The following is an 18920-nucleotide window of genomic DNA, read 5'->3' on the forward strand; positions in this document are numbered from 1 at the left end:
TTTATTACTCACAGAAGTAAAATTAAGCACATGTATGTTTGCAGGATTTGGGTGCCTATGAGTGTCGTAACAAAATTTAAAAAATGTAAAAATGGTTGCATTTGCCTTCAGCTTAGCAGTGGATGCGGGATAATTAATAGGTGTATGATAATTATTAAGTGTATCGTAGGTATAGCCCTAAAGCTACAAACTGAAAATTAGCCCCAAATCATGTAAAAATAACAAATGGAGGTGAGTTTGTAAGTTTTCCTCCTCCTGCTTGTGGTGTCCCCATGCTGTAGGTTATTGTTCCCATCAGAAATGATTTAAGACTGTTTTTGTTTTGTTTTTGTTCCAGTTACAAGGTGAACTTGATCAGGAATATCAAGACAAATTCAAAAGGCTCCCTCTGGAAATTCTGGAGTTTGTACAGGATGCCATGAAAGGGAAAATCAGTGAAGATGGAGACCACAGTTCTGCCACTTCCTCCCTGACATCTGAAAGTGGAAAACTGAACCATAAACCTCTGCAAAATGAAGAGGAAACAGAAGAAAATAATCCAGATAAAGTGTTTGATACTCCTTTTTAACTACCCATGCCAGCCCACAAGCAACAGTTATTGTGCCAGGGCATGCCACTCCCATGGTGCCCATTCTCTGTTTTCCTGTTGTGAGCGGCCATAGAACAGCTTCTGAATGCAGGAGGCATCTGTATTGAAGTGCACATTTTAAAAAGAAACATTTTATAAAGATATTGTGCAAAGGTCTTCATTCTCATTCTTCGTTTTTTTTATTATACTAAAGCTTAGTGCAGTGAACGTAGGGAATTTATGTGTTAATACTCCCCCACCCCAATATATAATGTGTAATTTTCAGGCCATATGCACTTTTAAGATAGTTTAATGAAGACCAGAGTATTGTACACAGACAAATGTGCACCGATTTCCTTTTAAAGTGCCAGTGCAAAGCATCCCAAACCAATACTGATCTTACGGAATTGTATGACAATACTTAATCATTTTTGTTTTCTACTTTCTAACTGCACCTTGACAGCTGTGTCATCATGTTACATTTGCACTGAAACATTTGATCCTTTTTAGCTTTGCAAGCACTGGTGGCTTGCTGTCTTGATATTATGTTTATCATGTGGAGAGAAATATATTTGCTGCTGAAAAAGAATCTTCGTTGGAACTGTGGTGATTAGAGTAAGTTTAAAACCAAGAGTTGGACTTAGTCTGTGTAGAGAAAGAGTGTGTGTGTATGTTGTGCATTTGTGTGAGTGCATACATGTTTGAGCATATACATATATATGCACACACACACACATCCATCCATATACACACAGAGCATGTATGTATTTGCAGTCGGTCTGCTCTCGTGGCAAAATGAAAAGTTTCAGGGATACGTGAATAGAAAACCTTTATAGGTTGTAACCTCTGGGTTATAGTGATATTAAACAAACATTAAATCATAAGATTCTTTTTGTGTTGTTGGTGTTGTAAATTGAAGTACATTTAGCAAATAAATTTGATATATATTTTGCAGACTTGAAAGTATTGATTTTAAGTATCATATTTTAAGCTTACTGAATTTGATAAGGTTATAAAAAAATTTTAAAACTACAGGATTTGAACATTTAGGAACATCATCCATCATTTTTAATTCTGCAGTTCAGTTTTACTAATATCTGAAGTTTAAAAGCAGATTTAAAAACCCCACCCCTGTTATTTCAAGTATCTATTAATCCATATATGCATACTTTAACAGAAGAACAATCCAAGTTTATGTACTGTATGATATGCATGAGAGAAATAAACTGCATATTTTCAGAAATCTATGTAAAAATAATTAGTAAGACTTTCTGAAAATCGGGATATTTGAAAAGGGAAAGAAAAATATTATTCTTTGGCATCCCTATGAAAGAGGATATGGGTATGATCATATATATGGCCTGATTCTCATTTACCCTAAGGCCACTTTATACTGCTCCCGTCATGTAAAGCAGTTTTAAAGTGAGAATAAATATAATTTACTTGTACTTTAAGGCCCCTTTATAGTACCAGAGCCGTGGGGCCCTTAGTGTAACTAAGAAACAAGCTCATATTTAGGCCACAGTCCTGCAAGCACTCACATGAGTAACTTTATACACATGAATAATCCTATTGGATTCAATGAAACTACTCTGTGGATAATAATGCTCGCATACATGTTTGCAGGATTTGGGCCTTAATTTGTATTTTTAAATAAATAAATTTAAATGGTCTAATAGTAGCATAGCAAAGCATTTTAATAAAGAATAGCAATTAAGTTACTTTACTTGCTTTCCCTCAGGATTTTAGTATTTTAAGTAACTTATTTTATTTAAATTTAAGCAATAAATACCGATCAAGCTTAAGTTTTGAGTTAAATACTATATGTGTATATATATTATAAGTTCAAATCTTAGAAAACAAACAGTATTTTGATGTTTCTTTTTTAAACTTAGAGCAGGCAAAAAGAAAAATTGCACATTCTTTGGAGATCATATTTTGGATTAAACTATTCTGGTTGATGATTACACTAATTTAATGACCATCGAACTCAACAGTCTGACTTTCAGCTTGATTTTAGAAAAATCATTCTACTTTTGCACTTTGAAGATTGGCATTAATCATTCGATAAAAACCTAGAATGGTAAATTTAATGCTGCATTTTATAAACTAAAAATTACATAGGTTGTTGAAATTATAGAAAGGATATACGAATAGCAGTGTTCACAACAATACTGAAGACTATTGCATTATAGTAACCATTGCCTTAGGGTAAAAATCATGACTCCGCTGAAGTTTATGGTAAAACTTCCAGGGACTTCAGGGTAGCCAGGGATTCACCATTAGTCTTCAAATAGACTTGGGCAAATACAAATTAGCCTTTTATTTATATTTTAAAAAGTTTATGGTTGGACTAAGTATACTATCAGTTGTAGTCATTTTACAGTATGTTTGTATTTGACCATTTACTGTACTCACATTTTTTATATCTGTACAGTGCTACTTTTTGCAGTTGTAGGGTAGTGTGTAATACTGTACACCTTGCATTGTTCAGATTATTACAGTGATACAGATATCATTTAATATTCATATTACTTGAACTAAATAAGATAACGAAAAAAGGGTTATGATGTGCAAGTCTTGTGCCTTTTATGTATTTGCCTTGTTATGTGTTGAATGTGTGGAAATGCTGTACTGTGGACCTTTCTGTTGTATAGAATAGAACTCTCTATATTAAACTAGATTGTGCACTTCAGATATCTTTACACTACTGAGAATAGATTGGTTTGGGCAGTATAAGCAGAATTTTAAAAGTTCTAATGAAATGCCGGACATTTTGGATTTAACATGTTCATAATTATGTTAATTAATGCTCATGTATTAATTATTATTATGTATTCATTAAAAGATAACTAAAGGGACATTGCTTGCCTTTCTTTCAAATCAATGTTGCTCTTGTACATTGTATTAATAGTGTCTGTGATTGATTGGACTTTGGTGATTTGCTTTCAAAAAAATAAGAGAAATATTTCGGTTAACATGTACATATTTTCATTTCTCAATCTGATTGTTTCAGATGCATAATTCACATTTTTGTAAGAATTCTATGCAATTTTGTGGCATGATGTTTCTTCCATTTGTAATTTTATGTGCTTTCATCACGGATCCAAAGGACAAATAAAAATTTTCTTAACACAAAACTGTTGCTATGTTTGTTTATTACTGGCTCAAAGAATTCACTTCCAACTACCAAGCCCTTTGGTGACTAGACGGGTAATGGAATGAGAAGTAGATAATGAATCTTTCCTGCATGTTCTCAGTGCTCTCTTTACAGAGAGGAGAAAAGAAAATTGCACACACCAGAAAAATTATTTGCCAAAGTTCAAAGCACATGAAAGAAACTGGGCTTTGTCATTGCCTCTCTAGAAAGAAAGTTATTATGTTACATGGCAAGCTTTTATAGAACAGTTATTACATGATTCAGTGATTTATTCTTCAGCTCAAGGTGTGTATGTTTGTGTGTGTGTTCACTTAAGCTAATTACAAAAACTGCATGTGCAAGTTAAATGAGACTAGACTCCCTTTCTTCTACCCATAACTGTTTTTCAAATTATGTTAAAATGTATACTTATAAATATATAAGTAGGGGCATTGCCAGCAGATCGAGGGACGTGATCGTTCCCCTCTATTCGACATTGGTGAGCCCTCATCTGGAGTAGTGTGTCCAGTTTTGGGCCCCACACTACAAGAAGGATGTGGAAAAATTGGAAAGAGTCCAGCGGAGGGAACAAAAATGATTAGGGGGCTGGAGCACATGACTTATGAGGAGAGGCTGAGGGAACTGGGATTGTTTAGTCTGCAGAAGAGAAGACTACCTGAAAGGGGGTTCCAAAGAGAATGGATCTAGACTGTTCTCAGTGATACCTGATGACAGAACAAGGAGTAATGGTCTCAAGTTGCAGTGGGGGAGGTTTAGGTTTAGGAAAAACTTTTTCACTAGGAGGGTAGTGAAGCACTGGAATGGGTTCCCTAGGGAGGTGATGGAATCTCCTTCCTTAAAGGTTTTTAAGGTCAGGCTTGACAAAGCCCTGGCTGGGATGATTTAGTTAGGAATCGGTCCTGCTTTGAGCAGGGGGTTGGACTAGATGACCTCCTGAGGTCCCTTCCAACCCTGATATTCTATGATTCTATGAAATGTTCATTTGCTAAGCCTTGCTCTGAGATTTGAGAAGGGAATCCAATAATATGGCATTCATCCTTCGTCTTTGTATTTATCTACCTTTGAATTTACTGTATAAAATAAATCTCTGGGAAATACAATAAAATTGATTTAATTAATTAATTAATTTATTAAAATAGTCTCCCAAGGCAAAAAGGTACAATGCAAAGTAGCAAATGTGTGAGGAAAAGAAGGTTGGGATAGGGGGGCAGATGTAGAATTATGTGAGAAGAGCAAAGAGATGGGGAAAGTAGAGACTATGGAATTGACTGAAGGGAATCAGAACAAGGCCGGGAGAAGCAGAGGCAGAGAGCCGCAAAGAAGGGAGAGAAATAAATAGAAGATCATGAAAGGAGTAAGTGATGGGCTGGGTGGGGGGGCAAGTGAGTGATGTGGCAGGAGAGCAAATGGTGTCCAGAATGAAGAAATTCAAGGAGGAAGAGATCGTAAAGTAAGCTGTGTTTGACAAAGGCAGTGTCTAGAGGGTGAGGAGAGATCACTAACAGAAGTGAAATGCTGAGTGGGAAGCACAGAACCAGGTTGGGTAAAGACAAGGAGGTGCTAAAGCATTGCCTGAAGATGGAGCAAATAGTCTAGAGGAAGGGAGGCAGGAAGGGGGAGAGTGGCAGGTGGGAATAAAGGTTAGTGAGAAGCCAGATGGGTAGGCATGAAACTATGAGAGAGAATTTCAGGCGGATAGGATGGATGATAGATGGGACATGGGTTTAGAGAAATAGTAAAGGATTAGCTGGGAGGTATCATCTCAGCCTGGGAATAAAGGTCAAAGAAGTATAGCTCTGGAAAAGGGTGACGGTGTTGAAGAAGAAGGAGGGGAAGAAGTAAATAAAGAGGAAGGCACAAGTAATGGCCAGAAGAAAAGCATGCTGATCACTGTGGGAAAAGTCAAAGAATCCATGGGAGAGCAGAAAAACTAACATTCTGTTCCCCTGGGGTCCAGTGATGTAGAATTCTCATGGGTAGAGCCCTCCCAAATTCACAGCCATGAAAAACGTGTCACGGACCATGAAATCTGGTCTTTTGTGTGCTTTTACCCTATACTATATAGATTTCATGGGGGACACTATGGTTTCTCAAGTTGGGGGTCCTGACTCAAAAGGGAGTTGCGGGGGTGGGGGGTCAAAGGTTATTGTAAGGGGGTTGTGGTATTACCACCCTTACTTTTTTGCTGATTCACAGGATTCTGAGCAAGGGGCAGTTGATTGCTCCTTAGACTGTACCCTAAGGCTTTCTTCTTTTCCCCCCTTTGGAAGCAATTTACTCTGTTTACGTTAGGGAGATGAATACTTACCTGCTGGAAGAGAAGGAGATGCAGCCAGCAGCAGCCACTTGTAAAAATGGCCACTTTAAGGCTGCAGCTACTTGTCTCTGCAAAATTTAAAGGGCCAGCCCTCAGTCATTTTTGGGGGGAAAAAGTTCCTATAACAAAACCAGCCTACAGTAGGAAGCATTAGTAAGAGACAGGTAATTATCAAAGAAGTGCACCTGGGCAATGTCTGTTTCTGTGCTGTTGTCACTAATAGGGTGACCAGACAGCAAATGTGAAAAATCAGGATGGGGGTGGGGAGTAATAGGAGCCTATATAAGAAAAAGACCCAAAAATCGGGACTGTCCCTATAAAATCAGGACATCTGATCACCCTATCACTATACCATATCCCCCATGTTTGGTAGTTATTCTAGGACCTAGCTGGGCATCTCTTTCGTCTTCTGGAACCAATTCATAGATCATAAAAGATTTCAGGGATCTTGGAAGAGAGCTGAAGAAAAATAAAGTCCATGTGATCTTCTTGGAGATCCTACCAGTCCCACAAAAGAAAAGAAAAATCATAAAATACTAGAGTTGAAAAATTGACTGCGTGATTGTGACACTGAAGGTTTTGTTGAATATTGGGCCATGTTTCAATGGGAGAAGACATTGAACAAACAGGATTGTCTGCATCTCACAGTGGGTGCTCTTCTCTGTTGGAGACTAGCTGGAGCAGCTGGGAGGGTGTTAAGAAGGCAAGTGTGGCACAAACTATGCATGTTGTGAACAAATTGAACTGATGTGGCACAGAATATGAAAAGAAGAAATTGTAATTGCTTGTATACCAATGTTAGGAGGCTGGGTAACACCTACTAGAAGAACTGGAAGCTGATTGTTGAGAAGAAATTTGATATACGTATTACTGAAACTTTGTGGGTGATTCACAAGATTGGAATGTTCAGGTATAACCTATTAAGGAAGGACAATGTGGGTAAAAGAGGTAGTGGGCAGTATTCTATAGCAAAGACATCATTGCCTTTTTTAGAATTATTGAGAACTTGAGACTCACAGGAACCTGAAATCATGTGGCTCCAAAGCTCAGGAGGTAGTACAGGTATGGATCTGTTGGAGATAATCAAACCAGAGAAGAGGATGAATTACTCCTTAAGTACTTATCTTTAAAATGTGGATAGAAAAATTGTACTGTTGGGGGCTTCAATTTGGGAACTAGACATTGGAAGTCACATGCTGCCAGTGTCAAAACATCACTAGCATTATAGATGATTTTCTAACAAAAAAGGCTTGCACTCAACATGAGGTAACTATTTTGGGTTTTTATTATAGACAGATAAAGCTGTATTAATCAGTGGACTAAGAGTTGGTGGCTGTGTATGCACCTCTGATCATGACCCGATTATTCTGATTATGGGCTAACAAAGGACAGTCCCAACCAGTTTTATATATATGATGATTCAAAAGAGCTGATTTCCTAAAAGTGAGAAAAATTGAGAGGAAAAATTTAGACAGCAATATATGATTAAATAGTGAGAGCTCTTTACGACATGTTTGTTAGATGGCCAAAATAAATCACTAGTCCCCAATCAAAAAGAAATTATTCTTAGCTAAAGCACCTACTAGTTCAGTGTTGAAGTGAAGGCAGCAAGTAAAATAAAGGGGGGAAAGGGAAATAGCAATCAATATACAACTCGAAGTTACAAAGTGTAGAAAATTGATAAGGACTCTAAAGACATCAGAGTAAAAAAAGCCATAGCTGGGCAGGCCAGTGACAATAAGGAGTCTAAGTATATTAGTGTGATGGGGTGGACTAGGTCCGGAGGTCCCCTGCTGGAGGCCTCCCGGCTGTGTCTCACCCCGCCCCATAGAAGCAGATGAGAAATCCTCGAAGCAGCCTAGAGTGGCTGCAGGGGAAGCAGCCAATCAGAGGGGCTGATGGTGTGGCCAATCAGGGGCCAGAAATGCCATATAAAAATAAGCAGCAATGGCAGAGCAGTCAGTTGTTGCCTGGGGCTGGAAAAGAGAGGAGTGGGTTCCTGGCTGGCTGGCTGGCTGGCAGAGCAGCAGGACCATGGACAGCTCAGTGTGGGCAGGACTGAGCCCAGGGTGGGCTGCTGAAGACCAGGGGAGCTAAGAAGGAACTCCTGCTTGGCTGTGGGGATCAAGCAAGGACTGACCTTGTAACCTAGCCAGACCAAGTAAGGGTACTGCGATGGACCCTCTTGGGTTGTTCTAGAGGGCAGTGTTTCCTGGGAGGAAGCCTTGGTGGAGGGTAAAGACTATATATCCTGGAAGGAGTTTCTGTTCTGTTCCAGCTACAGTATACGTGACTTGGCCGGAAGGCTGAGTCACTGAAGAAACTAGTGGCCAAGAGGGCTGCTCGTGAGAGGTGGGTGCCAACCCTGTTATTCTTAGGAACAAAAGAAATCCTAGCAATAGTATAGACCCATTACTAGCTGGAGATGATAAAATTATACTGACTATGCAGAAAAGGGAGAAATGTTCAATCAATATTTCCATTCTGTATTTGGAAATAAGCAGCGTGAGGTAAACATTTTGAAATTGGCAGGCCCAGATAACTTGCTCCCAAGAGTCCTGAAAGAGCTGCATGAGAAGATTTCTAGCCCACTGATTTTTTTTTTTTTAAATAAATCTTGGAATGCCATGGAAATTACAGAAGGCAGGAAGAGTGCTAATCTTGTGCCAATCTTCAAGAAAGGCACGTGTGATGACCAGGGTAACTACAGACCAGTTAGTCTGACATGAATCCTGAGCAAAATAACTGAAACGCTGATATGGGACTCAATGAATTAATAAAAACAAAGGATAGGAATATTGAAAATATGGATGATCAAATGTGATTTTCCTTTTGAGATTTACAAGATTAGGCAACAAATGTGTGGTGAATGTGGGAAGTCTTAGTTCATAAAAATATTACGATCTGTATAACTCTGTACCTATTGACTTTGTATTGGTATCCTTTCATGGGGCTGTGGAGGTGTCTCAATGTTCTCCCTGGGACAAGGTAGGTGTTTGAGACATAGCCACTAGGCCTGACTGGACTTAGTTATCATGACCACTTGAGGGGAGCAGAGAAGAATCCTAGTTCCTCTCCTATCCCTACCACAGGGAATCAAGATCACCATACAACCTGTGGTGAGAAGTATCTCTGTCATCAAGCCATAGCCTGTCAGGTCCATTGCCATAGATCAGAACTACAGACAGAGCACCCAGGCTAAGAAGGCTCTCATCTTCCAGGATGCCTAAGAGGCCTGGCTATAAACTACTGAATGGTCTTGGAGGCTGTCAATGATTGGCATAAGAGCATGTGACCTCAATGGGATGCTTCTTTTGGGCCTGGTGCTGTTGACTACTTAAGCCTGCTTCCCTGGCCTGTGGGGAAGGGCCAGACCTGCTCTTTCTAGGAAGAGACACTTACAGATAGGAAAAACTGCATTTACTGTTTGACAAATACAAGTCCTGCTTTTCTTCTAAAACTCTACACCATGACCCAAAATACCACCTTGTCCTTAAGTAGTGTAGGTTTGTTTGTTTTTTTTGTCCTTGAAATTCTTCCTCCCCATGGTTGTTAGATAACACTGCCATGGGTAAAAGAATGTATTAGAGCCCCCTACAGTCATTCTTCTGAGTGGCATGGAGGGGAACAAACACAGAAATCTGTAGAAACTGGCAGTGGGGGACATGTGGAGTAGAACAACAGATACTATTAGGACTGGGTGACCAGACCTAGTGGTCAGAGTCAGGAGTTGAGCCAGGGGTTGGAGTCAGAGGCAAGGGGCAGGGATCAAGAACTGGGCAGGAAAGCAGGAACCAGGTGCTATTCATGGAAGCAGGGATGAGGAGTTAGTTGAGAAGGCAGGGTCTGATGGAAAAGCCAGACAGGAATTCACCCAATTACACAGACCCCTTCCTGTGCTTCCCTAAATATCCCAGCCAGCCCAGTCGATGGGGCTGGGTGCTTCTGCCAAGCAGGAGAACTATGGGCAGTGCCTCAGGTGGGCCTAGGGTTCCATTAACCACTTCACCCAGTAGTTACTAGTAAGCTACTAGATAGTGGCTGGGAGGCAAAGATTGCCTGGAGACTGACAAACCTCAGTTCAAGACCCCTGGATCCTCAGATACAATGAATGTTGGTTTTTTTTTCCCTACAAACCCACCCTCCCCTCCTTGCATAGCCAGCTCTTCTCCCTTCCCAGAACCTCTCTGTGGGAATGGGGAGGGGAGAGAAGGGGGGATGGACATCTCAAAGAAACAGTGGTGGAGCCACAGAAGAATCACTCTGATTGGCATGGCCATTTTCCCTACACCAGCCAAATGGGTGTGAAAGAAGGGAATATTAGTCAATGCCTCCTCTTCCATATTCTGCAACAACCAATATGGCTTGCAAAGCCCAGATGTGCCATGACACATCTGCTCTATGTTGCCAGTGCCATAGAAAGGTTGAAAGGAGTGCAGATGGCTGAGATCCATGAGGGACCCCCCCTGCCATGCAGGTTCAGAGGTAGTTTCATTCCCTTGGGTTTTTACAAAGGGGCTGTTGGGGTCCCATGCTTTGCTTTCTCAGAAAGAAAGCTGCAGAGGCCAAATGTGGCAGCCAAATCATTCTCTGAATTATTTTGAGGCTTAAATTGTTGTATAGAGAAAAACAGATTGGGCTGCAGGGAGACTCAAGGAAATAATTGCATGAAAGGTGTCTTGTGACCCATTTATAAACCAAGAGAAATACTGTAATGACAGAAGGCCAACATGGAATTCTGTGTGGGATAAGAGACCCAAGTCTTAGGTTAATCATGGCTTAAGATAACCAATTTTGGGTATGTAGTGTTAAGAGGTAAAGGCTTCTCATATCAGTATAGTGAACTTGGCTCTCTGTTGCTGAGCATGATGTGTGCACATAGTTAAAGAACTGGTGTTGCACAGATAGTTATTTCTCTCTGCCACAAGGTGAAATATATTTCTTGCGTTTGTAACCTTGCTGTGTTCAAGGTTACCTTTCTTACTCTGTGGCTGGTGATAAACTGGGGGAATTTAACTCTCCGTTATATGAACTAGATGGCAAGAGAATCTCTTTTCATACCTTCATGTGTCAATTTTCTACAGTAGCATCCATGTATCTGTGGGAGGGAGTAGAGACTGATTCCTACCCTGTCCCTGGACACTTTTTTGTGCCTTGGCTTCTCTGTAGTGAGTCAGTCAAGCTTTAGCCTCTCAAATCACTGAGATCTGCTAGTATTTTATAATAGCCTCACCTCTCCAAGATAATTTCCGAAACTGAGACAATGAGGAAGAATCAGGTACCACCGCCAGACCTGTGCACTATCAGAACGTTAGCCATCTGGCACTTAGAACTCCAGAGGAAGGTGGGACTGTCAATAGGAAAGGCATTTCCCTCCAGCTCCTAACTCCAAATAGGGTGATCACTTTAACTTTGTGTATGTGTCAAGTATCTCCAGGGGTTAGCATTGACTTTCAGATTGCATTTACACCTGGGCAAGTAATTTTCCTCCTTTACTTTCTTCATTAGTTTGCTTTGACAGTATTCAATTAAAATGAGAGCCATGACTGTTTCTAGACCTGGGTGGCTATTTATTCCAGGTATTCACTTTGGGCTAAATTCACCACTGGTGTAAGCGGGTACAATGCCACTGATGTCAATGGCATTGTACCCTTTTGCACCAGCATGGACAATAACCCAGTGGCTTGGACCATCACACACTAATTGGTTTTATACTTAACTCTAGTTCACTGATTCATACCTCTTACTGATATTCCTTTTTTATATTAGAGTCCTGTAACTTGGAAGAAACATCCAGGTATCTCCCTGATAACAATAAAATTGCTTCTCCAACCCTCCCCATTCCTGCCCCCCTAGGAAATCCAATTTAGAGCTGTGTCACACTCTCTGTAGTGGAGTCCTTTTATGAACAGCAATGTTCTGTCTATTTTCTTAGTTCAAAAAATCAAAACTGAAGTCTCTCAAATTCCCAGTCCATCATTCTGATGGCAAGTCAGGGAGTTTAATAACTTTGAGGTATCAAAATAATGGAATTTCTTTCTTAGCTGACTTACTATGAAAACATTGCATAGGCCCCGATCCTGTGTTTAAATGCAGCATGTTGTCAGACAGCCATGCACACCTATGGAGCACCGCTGATGTCAACAGGGCTCTGCATGGGGTCACACTGATCCCGATGCAGGACCAGGGTTCAGAGCCTTTATTCTGCTACCCTCATTGGGTTGAATCTTACTCTCCAATTGATGTCAGTGGGATTAGTGAGACTGAAGTGCTATTGAACAAGTAATTGTATCAGACTCTAGCCCTCCGATATTAGTACACTTACACATTTTCTGCTTGTTCTGTCCATTATTTACTGACACTAGGTATTACAGCAAATGTGTACTAGTTTGAGTGTGACAAACTCGCTGTTAATATATACTTGTATTTGCATCCAATACACATGTAAATAATTAGGACCTATTTTTAGATGCCATTAAGAGACTCTACTAAATTTTGCTTACCAAGGGCAGGTTTCAAACGTCTCCTGGGACACTTTCATTTTTAAAACCTCTTCATTTCATTGGCACTAGCTGCCCCTGTTGCTGGCAGGTTCATCAGAAGCCAATGCAATGGGCATGGAGATTAAATTACTCTTACCACCAAAGGCCATGCCCTCAAAAAAAAGTCTACTGGCAGGACTAGGTGCAGAGACCATGGCTGTAGTATACTCATTCTTTGAATAATGAGACTACTTTATTCTCTATTTAAACTGATTTGTAAGTGGACATCCTTCATCCTAAAGCATGTGGGGAAAACGCCACTAGGAGTTAGTTCAGTTTATACATGAAATTAAACTTTAGAAGTAGCTTGTTCTCTACCTACAGTGACTTGAGATTTACCAGGTTTCTCTGACTACAGTTGGAATACCCAGCTGGTTTTTGCAAAATATGTATGGCTGTCTCAGAAGGTGAACATTTCTCAGAGCTACTAGTCTGGAGGCTTAGGTTTTCTGAAAAGCAGAGCTCTAAAACATAACATAGGCTGGTCTAGGCAACTGAGCTGAATCCCTCTGCCTCCTGTTGCTCCTTTAAAATATTGATAACATTTCTACAATGTATATTTCTTTTGTACAGAGATCACTTGTGTCAAATTCAGCATGGTCACTGACAGTAGACTAGCCCCTAGAGGCCCCACCAAAAATCAAGGCCCCATTGTGCTAGGCACTGTACCAAGACATAGTAAGAAACACTTCCTTCCCCAAAGATTACAGTCTAAAGAGGTTTTATCCCCATTTCTCAGCTGAGGTACAGAGAAATTAAATGGCTTACCCAAAGTCACACAGGCAATGGATGGCAGAGCTGGGCCCTGAATCCAAACTCTTCAGTCCAGTGCTTTAACCACAAGACTCTCTCTTCTGGTCAGCATGAAGCCAGGTCTAGACTGCAGTCACTGAAGCTTGAGTAACATTCCTGAGCTAGCTTTATTCTAGCTAGCATGGTCCCAGCACAGTGACCCTGGAGCAGCGGAGACTTACCCTGTGAGTAATTACCCAGGGTTCCAGGTGGGTTTGTACCACCTGCTCTGATTCACACTGCTGCAGTTTCACCGCTCCAGGATCTGAGCGCTAGCTAGAATAAAGCTAGCTCAGAATATCTGCTCCAACTTCAGTTACACCCAGTGACTGCAGTCTAGACAGATCCTCACTATTGCACATAAGTTGTCTTTTATTCTGTTCTTAGCCAAATAATCTTTCCTCCCCTCTGTTCTGGGCAGCCATACTTCCATAGAGTCCATTTACTCCATACAGCTTGCCCATAGCAGGATTTCAGAACCTAGAAAGCTTGCATGAATTGCCTGCCACCCCATGCTTGTTTGGTCTGTAAATCAACTGAAGCCTTACTTAAACCAAGGTGCTGCTAAAGCACCCTGGCAATCCGTATTCTTCTTCCTCACACTGGCTCTGATACAGCTTGTGATGGGATGTTCACCCCCACACCACTCTGGAAGGGGTAAAGGTGGCTCAGAAGGGGCTAATTAACCTGGTTGATTGCGTGGGGGGGGGGATGGTCCCTGACATTCACTAATTGAATATTGAACCCATCTGGGCAGGAGGAGGCAGGGCTTGTATAAAGCCAGGAAGTGAGTAGAAGGGGGTTATCATGTGGCGGTCTGCAGTCACTCTTTGAAAATATGCTTATTATATGGATGACATAACTGAGATGTACTTTATGCAAGATAGCTCATGTAAGAAATCATTGGAAAGGTTATGATTTACTGAATGTGATTATCCAATTTGTATGCCTGTATCAGTTCTGTATCTGAAATTAGAAATATTGACCATGTATCTGTATTTTAAATGTGCTACTTGGGGTGTCACCCTCAACTAGTCCTTCAGGTACAACAACAAAAAGCCAGGCAGGCCTGATGGTCCATTAGCAAAGACAATGGACTTTGAAAAAGGTTGCAATGCCTGGAGCGGAGAGCCAAGCCCAGACAAGCCCACAGCATAGGAGCCATCACTGTTGGGTGAGTTCCGGCCAGGACCCAACCCTCCCTGGGTGCAGGAGCTGACTGAAACCACCCCAGGCTATTTCCTGAAACACAACAGGCCATAAACATTTACAAATGGGTCCTGAGCCCAAAAAAGGTTGAGCACCACTGCTCTCTAGCATTTCTCCCATGTTGCAGAAGTCTAAGCTATTGCCATACTCAGTTCCACATGGCAATTACGAAACAAGCTGTGAAGTGAAGAATATTATTGTATCTGTCATTAATGACAAAACTACGATGATAGATCAGTACAATCCCTTCATTTCTAGACCTCCAAATCCTCTTGTGTGCATTACTAATCTATGTGATGTTCCTGAGAATTAGATTTTTGCCTCTAGATGTCTAATTTTTAGCTGAAAGATCTGACAGAGGCTCAAGGGCATAAATTATTCCTGCCAATTGTAATTTATACTTATTAAATTGCCATCTGATCTGCCTATTTTCAGATGGTTGGACAAGAATATATATGTGCTTGGCCAAATTAGGCCAAACCACACCATCTTTGAGAAATCCAGCATCATGAGTGTATATAATATGAATGCCTGGAGATCTCCAAATCTGATAGGAGGTCAGAATATTGGTGGATCAAATGAATCACTTAGCATAGTCTTCAGAGAATTAGGGCCAGTTTTAGGGGGCTAGATAAATGATTGTCGGCATGACCACAAACACAAGTTCCTGGGCTCAATAGAGGGGTCGCTGGGTTCCTTCTGGTCTTAAACTGTATGAATCTATAGTACAAGTGGGTATAACTTGCACATTGGAAGGGATTAAGGGTTACGATGCTCAGATCCTGCAGGAGACACTTTAGTAGTTAGAGTTGCCCCTCCCTCTGCACCCCCCCCCCCCCAGACCCTCCCCCAAAGCATTCCCAAATCAAGCATCAAAATCCCATGTTCTTGGCTTTAAAATCAGGAGGGGGGGGGTTGGGTGTGGTTTGGGGGGGGGGGGTTGTTTTAAGATCTTGGCATTCTTTTTCTTCTCTGTTGTAGCTCTTAGAGGTCACATTCTCAAACTTTTTCTGCAAACATGAGTCCTAGAAACTTATCTTTTTTTAAAAAAAAAAAAAAAAAAAGCAGATTCTCACATAATTACAAGCCTCCAAAAGCTGGGGCTTTGCAAGAATTACCAAGAATCATAACTCGTGACAACTTAGGTACCTAGATTGGTTTTCCTGCTACAGTCTCTATCAACTAAAGGGTGTAAAATGAAGAAAACCTCCCTGCTTTATCCTACACTCTCCTGCTGGATACTTTTCCAACTATTACCCTCTCCTCTCCACCTCCCCACCCTGCCACCCCCAAATCCCTCTTGCACTTCCAGGGACCAAACTTGCTCCTACTGAAGTCCACTGCAGAATTCCCATTGACTTGATTTCAGTTGGAGCAGGACCAGGCCCACTCACATTAAATTATGTCAGTTTACCAGTGTGTCTCCTCTCCATTTAGCCCCCATTGTGGATATGCTGAAGCCCTTTGCAATGTTTGGCTATTTGGTAATTCTGCTGCCATGAGGTCTACACTATGGCAGGGATCGATGCTCTGAGATTGATCCACCTGCAGTCGACTTAGCAGGTCTAGTAAAGTCTGCCAAATTGACTGCAGATCGCTCTCCAGTCGATTCCCTGTACTCTACCCTCAATGAGAAGAGTAAGGTAAGTCGATAGGAGAAAACCTCCCATCGACCAACACACAGCCCCCTCCCTCCCCCCACAGTGTAGACCCCCCGGTAACTCAACCTAAGGTACGTCAACTCCAGCTACGTTATTCATGTAGATGGTGTTGCGTAGCATAGGTCGACTTACAGCAATAGTGTAGACATAGATTTAGGCTATGCACCTTCTTCTGACACAACTTTAAACACATTTCTGCCAAGAGACCTGCTATCAATTCACTGCATATTCATTTGCACCAAAATGTAGTAGAAATGGTTAAAGAGCATTTTCATCATTTAACAGGTGACATAATGAATGTGCTATCTGCTATAGCAAGTAAAAACTATTTAAATTGTTGCTCAGATTGCATAGTGTCCATTACGGTTTGGCACGTATGGTTGCATTTCTGCACAGATAGCAGGTAAATATATGCAACCTAGAGAGGATTGGTGGTTATCCCATACTTCTACCTCTTACTGCTGGCAGTTGAAGAAAAGGCGGGGGTGGAGGGGGTGTCAGTTTTTCCATCTGAAAACCACCATTTTGACACACATCTGTTTCAGAAAAACATTCCAAAGGTTTTGCTTTCATTCCATAGTTGAATGAAAACAAACTGTGAAACCTCAAGTTGCCACAAAATGGAACTGTCCTCCTCCAGACCACTCTAATAAATAGTAGTAATCAGAAAACACTGGCGTATCCCCTCACTTTATTTTAATGGTGTGGTGGTGTAAGTAGTGGGTAGGTGATTGGCAGTCCAGCTCCTCCATATTCTAGTTCAGGGGCAGGCAAACTTTTTGGCCTGAGGGCCGCATCGGGTTTCATAAATTGTATGGAGAGCTGGTTAGGAGAGGGGGGTCATGGCCCAGCCCCCAATCTGCCCCCCCCACCCTCCCCCCCCAATCCCCCCCCCCCCCCCCCCGTTCCCTGACAGCCCCTCTGGGACCCCTGCCCCATCAACATCCCCCCCGTTCCCTGTCCCCTGACTGCCCCCAGACCTCCAGCGCCCTATCCAATCCCTCCTCTCATTCCTGACAGCCCTCCTGGTACCCCCGCCCCATCCAACCACCCCTTCTCCCTGTCCCCTGCCTGCCCCCTGCTCCCACTCAACCCCCTGTTTTCCCCCAACCACCATCCACACCCCCATCCCCTGACCACCACCCCGAACTCCCCTGTCCTCTATCCTACACTCCCTGCCCCCTTACCGCGCTGCCTGGAGCACCAGTGGCTGGAGCTGGGCCACGCTGCCGCCGCCACCACACAGCACAAAGCACCAGGCCAGGCTCTGCAGCTGCGCTGCCCCAGGAGCTCACAGCCCCGCTGCCCAGAGCATTGCGCCGGTGGCAGAGTGAGTGAGCTGAGGCTGCTGGGGAGGAGGGACAGCAGAGGTGGGGCCGGGGGCTAGCGTCTCGGGCCAGGAGCTTGGGGGCCGGGCAGGCCGGTCCCATGGGCCGCATGTGGCCCGTGGGCTGTAGTTTGCCCACCCATGTTCTAGTTCGATCAACACTGCAAAAAAGTTCTAGATGCAGGCTTGTGTGGTTGGCCTCTAGGCTTCAGAGCCAGCACTCCAGGCCCAACCACAACTTCAGAGCACTGTCTACACAACTATTGTTACAGCTCTAGTATGACCGTCGCTAGCCTGAGTCTTTGACCCAGGTTAGGAGGCTCACTCCCTAACTGTGTAGATGTATTCTTTAACTCCAGTGTGGCTACTCACTCATGTGAGTAAGTGTTTGGAGGATCAAACCCTTATGCTAGTTGTGAACAGAAGAGTAACTGATTATAGCTATTTCAGGCCAAAAAAATCCATTTTCTCTTTCCCTCCTGAATTCCCAACAGGGGAGGGATAGCTGAGTGGTTTGAGTATTAGCCTGCTAAACCCAGGGTTGTGAGTTCAATCCTTGAGGGGGCCACTTAAGATCTGGGGCAAAATCAGTACTTGGTCCTGCTAGGGAAGGCAGGGGGCTGGACTTGATGACCTTTCAGGGTTCCTTCCACTTCTATGCAATAGGTGTTCTCTCTCTCTCTCTCTCTAAAATATATATATATAGGTAGACATTTACTCTGCAAATATCAAAGCAGTTTATCAGTGGCAATGAAATAACTTCCGTCCATTGAAAGTGTTATAACTAAGTAAACAACTGGCCTTCACAATCATCTTAAGTGACATGATTGAGATGGTTCTTGGGTCAGTTGTCAGTGGGCTGATGGATGTAGAGATATGTTTATGAAAGACTTTGATTTGGAGATGCTTCCTCATAGGGGACAGTGTTGTGAGTGTGGGAATTTGGAGATGTGCCCTGCTGGAGGCAGAGTTGGGAACACCACATGGCTGTGTGCAGCAGCTCACTACAGAAGCTCTCTGATTTGTTTTAACATTTATTCCTTTCTCATTCACCGGTTTGTTATTGTGATGGGGCCAGGCCAGATGGCTATAGGAAAATAGTGAGAAACAGGTATATTATCCCCAGGCTAAATAAATCCCTATTACCATGGTAACCAAATGGCAGTTGCTCCAGGTCAATAAAAAAGCAAGAGTCCTGTGGCACCTTATAGACTAACAGATGTATTGGAGCATAAGCTTTTGTGGGTGAATACTCACTTCATCAATGCATATCCACCCACGAAAGCTTATGCTCCAATACGTCTGTTAGTCTATAAGGTGCCACAGGACTCTCTGTTGCTTTTT

General features: G+C 42.3%; 1 protein-coding gene across 1 annotated transcript in view; it reads left to right on the top strand.

The window, feature by feature from the left end:
• Positions 1–3708, top strand: part of PLCB1 (phospholipase C beta 1) — a gene marked incomplete in the record, with an annotated part of 630990 nt that extends 627282 nt beyond the window's left edge. The window contains 1 exon segment of the mRNA XM_034764106.1: positions 338–3708. Within this exon segment, the coding sequence (XP_034619997.1) occupies positions 338–568 (231 nt within the window).
• Between the last annotated feature and the right edge of the window lie 15212 nt (positions 3709–18920).

This window comes from Trachemys scripta, chromosome 3 (assembly GCF_013100865.1).
Source record: "Trachemys scripta elegans isolate TJP31775 chromosome 3, CAS_Tse_1.0, whole genome shotgun sequence".
NCBI lineage: Eukaryota > Metazoa > Chordata > Testudines > Emydidae > Trachemys > Trachemys scripta.